This window comes from Peromyscus leucopus, chromosome 6 (genome assembly GCF_004664715.2).
Source record: "Peromyscus leucopus breed LL Stock chromosome 6, UCI_PerLeu_2.1, whole genome shotgun sequence".
Classification (NCBI taxonomy): Eukaryota; Metazoa; Chordata; class Mammalia; order Rodentia; family Cricetidae; genus Peromyscus; species Peromyscus leucopus.
In genome coordinates this window covers 105,397,846-105,411,340 of record NC_051068.1, presented here as the reverse complement: position 1 = coordinate 105,411,340, position 13,495 = coordinate 105,397,846, and the positions used below count along the sequence as shown (strand labels likewise).

General features: G+C 40.9%; 1 protein-coding gene across 4 annotated transcripts in view; it reads right to left on the bottom strand.

Moving 5' to 3' along the window:
* Positions 1-13,495, bottom strand: part of Tbck (TBC1 domain containing kinase) — a 167,974-nt gene that overhangs the window by 13,716 nt on the left and 140,763 nt on the right. For 3 of the 4 annotated variants that reach the window (XM_028857027.2, XM_028857016.2, XM_028857006.2), the window contains exon 25: positions 5,447-5,606. In XM_028857027.2, coding sequence (XP_028712860.1) covers positions 5,447-5,606 — 160 coding nt within the window. Of the gene's footprint in view, positions 1-1,688; positions 1,874-5,446; positions 5,607-13,495 lie in introns of all 4 variants that reach the window. The other variant, XR_005091850.1, reaches the window with a different exon arrangement.

Here is a 13,495-nt window from a genome sequence, read left to right as displayed (position 1 = left end):
TCAACCATTCCTGCATCACTGGGATGAATTCCACTTAATCTTATGCTTTGGTATATTGTGTTTCCACTTTCATTTATTTAAAGAATTAGGCTGGGTCTGCTTTTAATCTCAGCACTCAGGAGGCAGAGGCAGGTGGATCTCTATGAGTTCAAGGTCAGCTGGGTCGATAAAGTGAGTTCCAGGATAGCCAGGGCTACACAGAGAAACCTTGTGTCAAAAAACCAAAAATAAAAAAACAAAACAAAACAAAACAAAAAAAACCAAAAAAAAAAAAAACCCAGAAAAATTCTTTGATTTATTCATTAATCCATTGAGTGTTCAAAAATAACTGAACTTACATGCATTTGTAGTTTATAAAGCTTTTCCTATTATTGATTTTAATATTTTCTTTGAACTGTGATTAGAAAATATATGTGATATTCAACTTTTTAAAATTTTGTTGAGAATAACTTGTTGCTTATTACACACCCTATGTTGGAGAATGTTCATATCAGAGTAAAGGGAAATATTGGGCAGCTGTTTGATGGACTGTTAAGAGCTCTTAAGCCCATGTAGTCTAGAGTGTAATTTAATTTTGCTGTTTACTTCTTACCATTATTTGGTGCTCTGATACTGGGGATTGACCGACCACCCACCCATCCACCCATCCACCCACCCATCCATCCATCCATCCATCCATCCACCCACCCACCCACCCACCCATCCATCCATCCATCCATCCATCCATCCATCCATCCATCCATCCATCCACCCATCCATCCATCCATCCATCCACCCATTCACCCATCCATCCACCCACCCATCCACCCATTCACCCATCCATCCATCCATCCATCCATCCATCCATCCATCCATCCACCCATTCACCCATCCATCTATCCATCCATCCATCCATCCATCCATCGACTGTAATTTTGTTTTTGACTGACTCCTTTGTCACTGACTGTGCTTATTTCCCCAGACTGATCTGAGCATGTGGAGGACTGGGTTAGGGTCATCTCCTAGTCTATGGCCACACCACCTGACCACAGTAGATCTTGTCTGAGCTCTGAACCTGGTCAGAGCTGAGCTAGTCAGTACTTGTTTTGCTGCTATGCTCCTAACCTCACACTCATAACTTTTTACAATACTCATATATATAAGTGTAGTGCAGTGAGCACTATTACTAGGTTCCTTAAGAAACTTTACATGCCTTGTCTAAAAGCTATCATTAATGATGAGCTTGAAATGTTATTTTCACTTTATAATTGAACAAATAGTGACTCGAAAAGGCCAAATACTTGCCCAAATTAACTCAGTGAGAAAACCAGCATAGTATCGAAGCTAGGCTTACAAAATTCACATATTTTAAATACTGTCCTATGACAGCTGGGATCCTAATCTGACCTCAGCATGAACTCAGGTGGTGATTGATTACAGAGGAGGAGGGGATGCAGGAGAACTGTAATGGGCAGTGCTAACCAAGGCTTGCAAAAGCAGATTTGCTACCACTCCTGGAGATGAAGCCAGGGGCTCACAGGAGAACTGTGGTGAGAGGCCTTCCAGAGAGAAATGCTGTTTTCAGTAGAGTGACACAGCTGCCTGAGATCATTGCTGAGAAAGATCTAGGAGGACAAATATCCTGCTTCCTTCCAACCCATAACTGCTCAGAGCTCTTCACTAATGAACAGCCAGGATTCAGAACTCACAGACATTTTCCTTTGTGGGCTGGAAAGACGTGTGAAGAACGGTAGAGGATTGATCTGCAGTGGGCAGTGGAGTGAAGAGAAGCTATCCAGCACGAGCACAGACACACAGTGGAATTCCAATACCTCAAGCTGACATGTATTTAATTCAGTGCGTGTCGGGGAAGCATCCAGACTGCTGTACAGATCTGGGCAGCAGAGATAAACAGGAAACCGTACAAATAAGTATCTTTTGACCTTTGCTGAGAAACATTACTAAAAATAGATCTTGATCCCAATCTACAACGATCACAAATGAGTTACTGTGATTGGACTGAAGCACTAGGAGCTGTGCATATTAACTTGTCTAGTCATTACTGTCTATACATGAGTCAGCAAGAAGGATGTAAAGAAAAAGTAATTGATAGTAGCTGACTTCTAATAAGCATGACACTAATTTAGAATATGAAGGTTCAGTATTATTAAATATCCTATACTGCACGTGAGTATGCATTCTTATATATTTCCTTCAAATTCTGAACTTACACTTATTGGCTTGTACATAAGAGATTTTTAAATTAACGGCTTAATGAAAGAAATAATCTATGTATTGACAGACATGTTTTACCTGTATGGTAAAGTTAGATAAATGACAAATTAATATGATTAGGATATTTGGAAGCAGTTGGCAATTTAAGGAGTTTTAAAACTATACAGTCTACTTGTTAGGAACTTTCTTTCAAGTGGCAAATGTTTTATGAAAACACAGCCATAGTCTGGTAAAGTGTTGTGTATGAAGTCAGAATAAGCCCACTTTAAAACCAGGACACACAGCAGCATGAGACTCAACAGCCTCCTGCACTGAGCTAATTAGTAGCAGAGCTTACATAGTGGTTAACAGTGTATATTCCTATCATCTGGCACATTAGGTAAACTGAATCCAGCTTTTCTCATGTTTGAGATGGGTAGAACAAGTCTCCCTTGTTTTAGCTACTTTTCCTGTTGCTGTGATTAAAAATAAGCCTTGTCAGAAGCAATGAAAGAAGAAAGAGTTTTTATTTTGACTCAGCACAGTTCAAGAGTGTATAGTCTATTGTGTCACGATATGTGTCACATGTGTATGCAGCCAGGAAACAGACACAGGGAATACAGGATGCTCAGCTTCTTTCTTCATTTAAATAACCCGGTAGTGGCACACCCAGTGGATGGGCCTTCTAGCCTCAATGCAGACAAGATAAGGCTAGCCTCAATGCAGACAAGATAAGGCTAGCCTCAATGCAGACAAGATAAGGCCCCCTCCCCCTAGTCATGTCTAGAGTCCTGTCTTCCAGATGAATCTAGATTCTGTCAGGTTGACAATTAACTCTAACCACCACACTCTGTTAACAGAGCAGTTATGGAAAACAAAAGGAGAAAACACATGTATGTACTTACCACAGCACCGCTCATATAAAGACCAGTCCATAATTTGGACTATTGTTGGGATTCCTTCCTAAGGCTGTATGTCACCTGGAACCTAGAAGTATGTGATTCTCAATAGTGATATGGATGTATGGAATGGTATGGCACTACTGACTATGTATGTATGCAGCAGTCATAAAGTGACATCTTACATCAAAACAATACTACCATGGCTATAATTATATATGCTGTCACTGACTTGGGATTATAGATTTAAGTGACCAGCTACTTACTACACTAACTTTCTTGAAAAGGGTGCATTTAGATATTCTGTTACATACTTTATATGAAAGGTGTGATTTATGACATAATTAGTAAAGTTTCAAAGTCAAGGCTGGCCTTCATTCAATGTCAAAAGTAAGTACTGTCCTTATCCCTGCACTTCTAAAACAACTTTTAGATATTTTAAATATTTTTGTGTATTCATTCATTCATTCATTCATTCATTCATTCATTCATTCCGTGTGTGTGTGTGTGTGTGTGTGTGTGTGTGTGTGTGTGTACACATACACATATATGTGGAGGTTGGAGAACCACTTGTGGAAGTCGTGTTTCTCCGCCCACCATGTGGGTCCTAGGGATTAACTCAGCTTGTCAGTCTTGGAGAAAGTGCCTTTACCCACTGAGCCATCTTGCCCACCAAGTTTTGGAAACTTAAAATGACCAAAATTCTTCAAGTTCTCATGTCAGCACATTTTTAATAACCATATTTATGGTTTGTCCCTTCTATAGAGACATAAAGGAAAATGGCTGGGAATGCTTTAACCTCCATTCCTAGGCAAATCTCTCAACACACTGCTGACCCTTCTTTGGTCTCCCTTTTCATTCTGCCCGAGGTGCCATGGGATTCATGATTGGTAATCTGGGAAAGCTCTGCCTGTGTTCCCCAGGGAGCTAGTAACTGCTGCTTTAATAGGAATGATTCTTCCTCAACTTGGCTTGGATGGGATGAGTTCTGCATTCACTCAACACAGGAATATTCTCTACCGACTCTGGGGATGTCGTTTGTGACCCTGCGTGGCTCTCATATGCTGTAGTCTCCCACACCTTTTTTTATCTTTCATTCTTTCTTTGAGATAGGATCTCTCTACATAGTCCTGACACTTGCTACACTTGCTATGTAGATAGACCAGGCTGGCCTTGAACTCAGAGATCCATCTGCCAAGACTCCTGAGTGTTGAGATTAAAGGTGTATGCTGCCACACCAGGCTCCACTTTCTCTCTTTCTTTATTCTTCTCTCTCTCTCTCTCTCTCTCTCTCTCTCTCTCTCTCTCTCTCTCTCTCTCTCTCTCTCTCCTCCCTCCCTCTCCCTCTCTCTCCCTCTCTCTCCCTCTCTCTCCCTCTCCCTCTCTTTCTTCCTTTCTCCTTTCTTTCTTTCTTTCTTTCTTTCTTTCTTTCTTTCTTTCTTTCTTTCTTTCTTTCTTTCTTTCTTCCTTCCTTCCTTCCTTCCTCTCCTTCCTTCCTTCCTTTCTTCCTTTCTCTCTCTCTCTCCTCTCTCTCTTTCTTGGTGGTAATTTTTAGCAGTCATATCTACTTTTTATTTTGCAGTTTGCTTAGAATATAGTCAATTCCTCTCTCAATCTGGAGAGGGAGTCCAGCTTTTTGTTTCACACATCTTAAATAGATACCAAGCCTTGAGTTTCTAGTCAACAAAATCTTACCAAAGTCCAACAAATGCCACCTAGGCAGCTTCCAAAGCCTATGTTCTGGCCCTGATTCTCTGATAGAAGTTCAGTCTATATTTTTGAAATTTCAAAAAGCAGCTAGGAAAAAAAATCCCTGGAAACCTATGCTGTCATATTAATTTATATTTCATTATAACAAAATAATGGAGGTAGCTGACTTTATAAAGAAAGGAAGCTTAGTCAGCTCACAGTTAGTTGCAAAGGGAGCAAGTCCAAAGGCGTACAGTCGGTGCCCACTGTGGATGGCACTAATGTATATGGAGGTATCAGAAGTCAGTGACTAGGGCCTACAATCCCTTACAGAGGCAAACCTCCACTGACCAGAGGACTTCCTACTAGGACCCGCCTCTTAAAGGTCCACCTTTTAATATCCTCAAACTTAGGACCCAGCTCCTAACACTGACAAGTAACACCAGCAGCTCTGGGTTTTCCTAAGCCTCCTAACACTCATCCTGATGCTGAAAACAGGAGGTGAGAATGAAGGAGGCTTCCCTGGAGACAAATCTAGGAAAGAATACAGACAGATCTGTAGAGCTGGGCTCTATGACTGACTCCGAAGAAACCTATTTACAACCATCTGGACAGTAGGCAGGAACAGTTCAGAACACGTGCAGGACATTTCTGAGTACACTTACCTCAGCTGTGTGCTTTGCCACGTGCCCCACGATCACAATGACCTTCCCTTTGAAATTCTGAAGCATCATGGTGTAAGGGCCCTGGCTGAGCTCTCCCTCGGCGGTGAACGCAGCGCTGAACGGGATGTTGATGCTGCCTGCGATGTGACCTCGAAGAAAGCTGACAGAGGAGCTAAGGAAAGTGGCTCTTTTCTCTTTCTTTCTGTTTTTGGAGTCTTGAGCATCCGAGAAAAACAGAGGTAACTCATTCCTAGACAACAGTACTAAACATTTCCATGTTCACCCTAGTATTTCATCTAAACAAAATAAGATCCTCTAAGGAGGAAGAAAATGAAATTGGAAAATGAAAAGAGAAAGGAAGAGCATCTTGAGATGTACTTATCAGTGGAATCTGAAAGTGCTCCGACCCAGTGAAGCCACAGTCACCGACAGGCTGCAGTCTGTGTGCCATCAAGTTCTCAGCACCGGGGTTCTTTAAAGGAGATGCACTGGCAAGTGGACTGTCTCAGGGCAAATCTGATACTGAAAATAACGGCAAAGGAGATGCTAAGTCAAACTCCACTCAGAACTGTTAGAGGCCATCAGCCCCAGCTGGAAACTGTTCTGCTGCAGGTTAATGCGTCCAGCAAACTGAACCGACAGATCCATTATTCTGATTTTATAACATCCAAAAGGGGCCATGTCTGACGGTTCTTAAACTTTAGGAGAATTCTATGGTCTAATTGACTGTTGCTGTTAGTTTAGAAAACAAAGACATCCATTAACCTACAATACTTAGAAATGACATAAGATCTTTTTTTTTTTTTTTTTTTTTTTTTTTTTTTTCGAGACAGGTTTCTCTGCGTACTTTGCGCCTTTCCTGTGCTCACTTGTAGCCAGGCTGCCTTGAACTCACAGAGATCCGCCTGCCTCTGCTTCCCGAGTGCTGGGATTAAAGGCGTGCGCCACCACCGCCCGGCTATAAGATCTTAAACATATACTTTTAATTACTTAATGAAGGATATAATTGGATGAATAAAAATAGAACTTTGGAAATTGAAAAGATACGGCTTCACATAGAAAACCATAGAGGAGATGTATGAGATGTTGTAACAGACTGCATCAACTTGGGAGGACAGGGAAGGGGTTTCACTGATGAAGTGATGGCAAGGTCAAACCCGGAAGAATAAAAGTTAAGACAAAGGAATGGAATGGAGGAGGGGATAAAAGTTTAGGCAGTGGGGAAGCATATGCCCAGTTAAGGGCAAGGAAGGACAATGCTATGTAATTTAGAGCATGAAGTAAAAAGGGAGGTAGAGGCTAGACTGTGCCTGGTTGCTGTGGGATGGTCTGTATGTCAAATTGCTCTGATTGGTCAATAAATAAAACACTGATTGGCCAGTGGCCAGGCAGGAAGTAGGTGGGACAAGGAGAGAGGAGAATTCTGGGAAGCGGAAGGCTGAGGCAGAGAGACACTGCCAGCCGTAGCCATGACCAGCAGCATGTGAAGATGCCGGTAAGCCACCAGACACGTGGCAAGGTATAGATTTATGGAAATGGATTAATTTAAGATATAAGAACAGTTAGCAAGAAGCCTGCCACGGCCATACAGTTTGTAAGCAATATAAGTCTCTGTGTTTACTTGGTTGGGTCTGAGCGGCTGTGGGACTGGCGGGTGACAAAGATTTGTCCTGACTGTGGGCAAGGCAGGAAAACTCTAGCAACACCTGGTGTTGTTTATGATAATGATCTTTATTCTGCTAGTAAGGAAAGTCATGTATTTTAAGCAGAAAAACAGCACACTGGATTTGCACTTGAGCACCAACCACTGTGGGGAAAGCTCAAAGGAAAGGGAATGCTCATCCAGTCCAGTTTAGGTCTTATCTCCACTCTTAGGAACCATGGACCATGAAGGGCTGTTTAGGTGTTCAATAGAGCTCTTGCCCAAACTTCCACATGAGAGACTTAATACAAGTGATAGTTTTAAAGGTTATGACACAAGCAAGTTAGGTTTTCACTCTAAGCGTCTCACCATAGAAGGGAAAATATTCTAACTACACACTGAAGTAACAGTTGTCCCAGTCTGTACACTCGTCCACTATTATTCTTTCTCTCTCCAGCTCATTAGTGGAAAGAGGAGGGATCCCATGCTTCTACTTTCTAGAACAGGTGGGGAGCAGGAAGAAAAAAAATTTAACACTAATAATAAAATAATCAAGTACATTCTGAAAAAACGATGAGAGATAAAATCCACATTGGAATTGCAGTGGACATTATTTAGAGAATTCCAGAATGGGAACACTCTTTATAAGCACAGGTAGAGTCCCCTTCAACTTTTGACGCATGTCATCAATACCTGGCTGGTCAGAGTTTCTCGAACACAATTAGTCAATAGTCTCAATCACAGTCTTCATGAACAATGGGGACTTTTAAGAATAAGAACCCCGAAAATACTTGAAAATAGTTAAGCAATTTTGTTTTTAGTAAAGATAACTTAAAAGTGACATTATTTAATACCAACTAGGAGTTCAACTGCTCATTTCTCCTCAGCAGGCCTGAATCAGCTGCCAGAAAGAACTGTTCCTCAGATGGCACGTGTGGACTGCGACCAGCTTTCCTTTGGTGGCTTTACAGAAGCAAAGTAATGCAAACTGTCCCAGTCATGTGCTGGGAGGCCATGTCCACACAGCCACCTGGTCCTTCTTCTTGTTTGGACAGCCCAGACACTGCCCTTGGTGAAAGCCTGACCCTCGACCATGGTGTTTATCCTACCATACCATGTCATGGTTGGTGGAGAGGAGGATATGGAGGATAGAGCTAGGTACCTGATGCAAACTGGGCAAGTCTTATTTTCCCTCTCAAAAATGAGAAACAAAAAACAATGCTTACATATGTTAAGGTTTTGAACATAAAATCCCATTTGAATGCCTCTATACAGAATGTTAACCACATAACAGAAAATCAGAATCTCAGACTCCAGAAGAAAAACTGCTTAAAGTTACATTCTCTGAATACTTGGTTTTAAAAAGTAAGTTGCCTGCATGTAAATATCCAATAACACACAGATACATCTGGGTAATTTTTACATGCTACTTAGTATGTACTTTTAAAGGAGACTTGTCTATACTGCATTTTTATCACGAAAAGCATGTTATTAACTTGTTATTTCCCCAGAATTTTCTGTTAGTTAGGCTTTATGGTTTGATTTTTTTTTTTAAAAAGTGGAGATTAAATGTCAAAATGTTTGACACAATATGAAAATAAGAGTTTTGGAGAGGAGGAAAGTTCTGTCCAAACCCCACTGTACTCTGGAAGAAAACATCAAGGAGCAGAGCCTTAGCCCACAGTGCCCCTGCAGTGCGGTCCTGGAAACCATCTAAGAACACCCTTCCCAGACACTCTTTGTCAAGAAGCGGAGACTGAGTAAGCGCAGATGTCTGGACACACACGGCTGGCAAGCTCTCCATCTTCCACCCACGACTGCGTTCCTGGCCAACAGCAGAGGAGGACGGACCAGCCTGTTATAGATGAGTGCATTTACAACAAGCAGCCTCTTTTGTTTAGTACACTTGACAATGAAGGAACCAAGTTTAGTTACTTAAGGACCTTCTGTCCTTGGTAATTACGTTTCATTGCTCACAGCACAAATCCTTATATGGTTGACATTAAGATGAAGTAGAGTGACTCTCTCCTTTCCCTCTGGCAGACACCCCTGCACAACCACAGGCCACACCTACCAGAAGACCAGGTAGGCTGCCCACCTGTGAACCTCCTCTACTTGGTGTGGCCCCGCCCCCAACACTTTTCCCAATCCTCCCTCCCCTTCCAGTCACTGTGTTCCAATCCTCAACTCCAGTGCTGACTGACTCCTTGCTGGACCAGAGACCACACCTGCAGCTAGAACTCCAGGTAGGCCACCTGCCCTCGGACCTCCTCCACTCTCTTGATGCCCCACACCCTGGACTCTATCTCTAAGCCTGTTTGTGGTGATATATTGTGTACCCCAATATATTGTGTATGCTAATAAACTTATCTGGGGATCAGAGGATAGAGCCAGCCACTAGATTAGACATAGAGGCAAAGACAATGATGTCACATCCTTAATCCTATCACTTAGTAATCCTATCACTCGGAAGGCAGAGATTCACCTGGATCTCTGTGAGTTCAAGGCCACACTGGGAACAGAGCCAGGTGTGGTGGTGGCATGCATCTTTAATCCCAGCACTAGGAAGGAAGGAAGACGGCAGGGGATAGAAAGGTATATAAGGTGTGAATAAACAGGAAGTCTTGCTCTGGAGTCTGAGGAGTTGGAAAGGTGAGATTGGCTGTGGCTTGTTCTGTTTCTTATCTTTCAGTTTTCACCCCAATATCTGGCTCTGGGTTTTTTTTTTTTTTTTTTTTTTTTTTTTTTTTAATAAGATCTTTTAAGGTTCATGTTACACCTGTCTCCCCTTCTTGTCCCTGTGTCCCAGCTGCCAGTTTGGGTGGAGACTCCCTGCTGGATCAGACCCATGCAGGCTACCAGAACTCTACGTAGTCCACCCATCAGCAGCCCTCCTCCACTCTCTCAGTGTGCCCCCCGCCCCCACCTGATACTATTCCCAATCTCCCTTGCTTGTTGATGTGTTTCATGTCCCAACTCAGGTATTGAACCCCCGCTGCTCAATCACAGGCCACAAGGGTCAGAGAAGAACAAAACAACCACCCAACAAAGACAAACCCAGAAATCAGCACAGAGACACAGATGCCTAGATGCCAGAGTAAGAAAACAATCAACAACAGCCAGGGCGGTATGAAATCAGCAGAGTCCAGCTATTCTACTACGGTAAGCCCTGAGAATTCCAACACAGCTGAAGCATAAGAAAAAGATCTTAATCAACTTTATCAAGATGATAGAGGTCCTTAAAGAAGAAGCGAATATGTCCCTTAAAGAAATCAAGGAAAAGACAAACAAAAATTTGGAGGAAATGAATAAATCTCTTGAAGAAAGTCAAGAAAAAAAAAAAGAACAAACAGTTGAAGAAAATGAATAAAGCTGTTCAAGATCTGAAAATGGAAATAGAAGCACTAAAGAAAGCACAAACTGTAGATGAATTTCTAAATGGTCTTATTAAATAAAAAACACGAAGCCAAATATAGGGGTGAAAGCCTTAGAGATCAGAGAAATAGGAAAAGCCACCAGCTAACCTTACCTCACCATGCAGCAGCTTCCAAAGTGAGCTACTTCCTGTCTATCCACACCTTTATTGCCCTGCTGTTCTGCCATCTCATTGGCTCTTAGCCTAGCTACCTCACTTCCTTGTCACTTTCTGTCTGTCTGTACAGACCTCCAGGTCTCCATGGTTGGTACTGGGATTAAAGGCGTGTGTCACCACACTTGGCTCTGTTCCCTAGTACGGCCTTGAACACACAGAGACCCTGTCTGCCAAGTGATCAGATTAAGGGAGTGTGCTATCACTGCCTAACTTTTGTGTTTACTTAAAATGGCTTGCTATTTCCTCTGATCTCCAGGCAAACTTTATTTATTAACATACAAATAAAATATCACCACATTTCAGCACAAATAAAATATCACCATAACAAAATGAGGGAATTCTGGAAATGAAAAATCTAGGTAAGTGAACAGGAACTACAGAGACAAGCTTCACCAACAGAATACAAGAGATGGATAGGGATTAACAATCATTGACATCTCTCAATATCAATGGACTCAATTTCCCAATAAAAAGACAGAGACTAACAGAATGTATTCGAAAACAGGATCCACCCTTCTGTTGCATCCAAGAAACACAACTCAATATCAAAGATAGATAATACCTCAGAGTTAAGGGCTGGAGAAAGATTTTCCAAGCAAATGGACCTAAGAAGCAAGCTGGTGTAGTTATCCTAATATCTAATTAAAATAGATTTCAAACCAAAATTAATCCAAAGAGACAGGGAAGGACACTTTATATTCATTAAAGGAAAAATCCACCAAAATGTTTCAATTCTTAACATGAATTCCCTGAATGCAAGGGCACCCACATTTGTAAAAGAAACATTACTTAAGCTTAAATCACACAGTGACACTCACACACTGATAGTGGGAGACTTCAAAGCCACACTCTCACCAATGGACAAGTCATCTAGACAAAAACTAAAAAGAGAAATACTGGAGCTAACAGATATTATAAACAAAATGGATCTAACAGATATCTATAGAACATTTCACCCAAACACAAAAGAATATACATTCTTCTCAGCACCTTATGGGACTTTCTCCAAAATTCAACATATACTTGGTCAAAAAGCAAGTCTTAGCAAATACAAGAAGAAATACCCACCTACTTCCTACAGATCACCATGGATTAAAGCTGGATTTCAACAACAGAAACAACAGGTAGCCTACAAACTCATGGAAATTTAACAACTCTCTACTGAATCACTGCTGGGTCAAGACAGAAAAAAAAAAAAAAAAAATAGAAATTAAAGACTTCCTAGAATATAATGATAATGAATTTACAACAGGACCAAACTTATGGGACACAATGAAAGTGGTGCTAAGAGGAAAGTTCATAGCATTAGCTGCCTACACAAAAGGATTTAGAGGTTTTTAGCAATTTAACAACTTAACAGCACACTTTTACAATTAGCAACTTAACAGCACACCTGAAAGTTCTAGAACAAAAAGAAGCAAGCATACCCAAGAGGAAGAGATGGCAGGAAATAATCAGAGAGCTGGGGCTGGAGGGATAGCTCAGCCGTTAAAGGCTAGGCTCACAACCAAAAATATAATCAGAGAGCTGAAATCAATAAAATAGAAAAAAAGAGAACAAAATGTAGAATCAATGAAACAAAAAAAGTTGGTTCTTTGAGACAATCAAAAGGATAGACAAATTCTTATCCAAACTAACTAAAACAGAGGCTATCCAAATTAACAAAATCAGAAATGAAAAGGGGGACATAACAACAGACACCAAGAAAATCCAAAGAATCATTAGTTCATACTTTAAAAACCTGTACTCCACAAAATTGGAAAATCTAAAAGAAATGGACAATTTTCTTAATAGATATCACTTACCAAAGTTAAATCAAGATCAGATAAACAATTTAAATAGACACATAAGCCCTAAGGAAATAGCAGTCATTAAAAGTCTCCCAACCATGAAAAGCCCAAGGTCAGCCAGTTTTAGCATAGAATTCTACCAGATTTTTCAAAGAAGAGAGAACATCAATACTACTCAAATTATTCCACAAAATGTAAATAGAAGGAACATTGCCAAATTCATTTTAGGAGGCCACAGTCACACACACACCCCACCACATACTCAAAACATACAAATATTCAACAAAGAGAATTACATACATACCAATTTCCCAAATGAACATACAAAAATACTCAACAAAGCACTCACAAACCAACTAAGAACAGATCAAAACGATCATCCATCATGATCAAGTAGGTTTCATCCTAGAGATGCAGGGATAACTCAACACGAAAATTTGTCAATGTCATCTACCATATAAACAAACTGAAAGAAAAAAAAAAAACACATGTGAGTTCGAGGCCTGCCTGGTCTACAGAGTGAGATCCAGGGCAGGCACCAAAAACTACACAGAGAAACCCTGTCTTGAAAAACCAAAAAGTCTTAGAGAGATTAGGGATACAAGAGACACTTACACAAAATAGCACAATTTAATGCAAGCCTATACCTAACATCAAATTAAATGGAGAGAAACTCAAAGCAATTTCACTAAACTCAGGAACAAGACGAGGCTGTTCATTCCATATTTATTCAACATACTATTTGAAGTTCTAGCTAGAGCAATAAGACAACTAAAGGAGATCAAAGGGATATAAATTGGAAAGGAATAAGTCAAAATATTTTTATTTGCAGATGATAGTATGCTGTGGAATGGTCTTTCTATATGCTGTGAATATGTGTTGATATAATTGGTTAATAAGGAAGCTGCTCTGGCCTATGGCAAGACAGATTATAGCCAGGAAGGTAATTCAAGAGAGATAGGGGGAGAAGAAAGGCAGAGTCAGAGCAGACACCAGCCAGCTGACCAAGGAGCAACATGCCAATA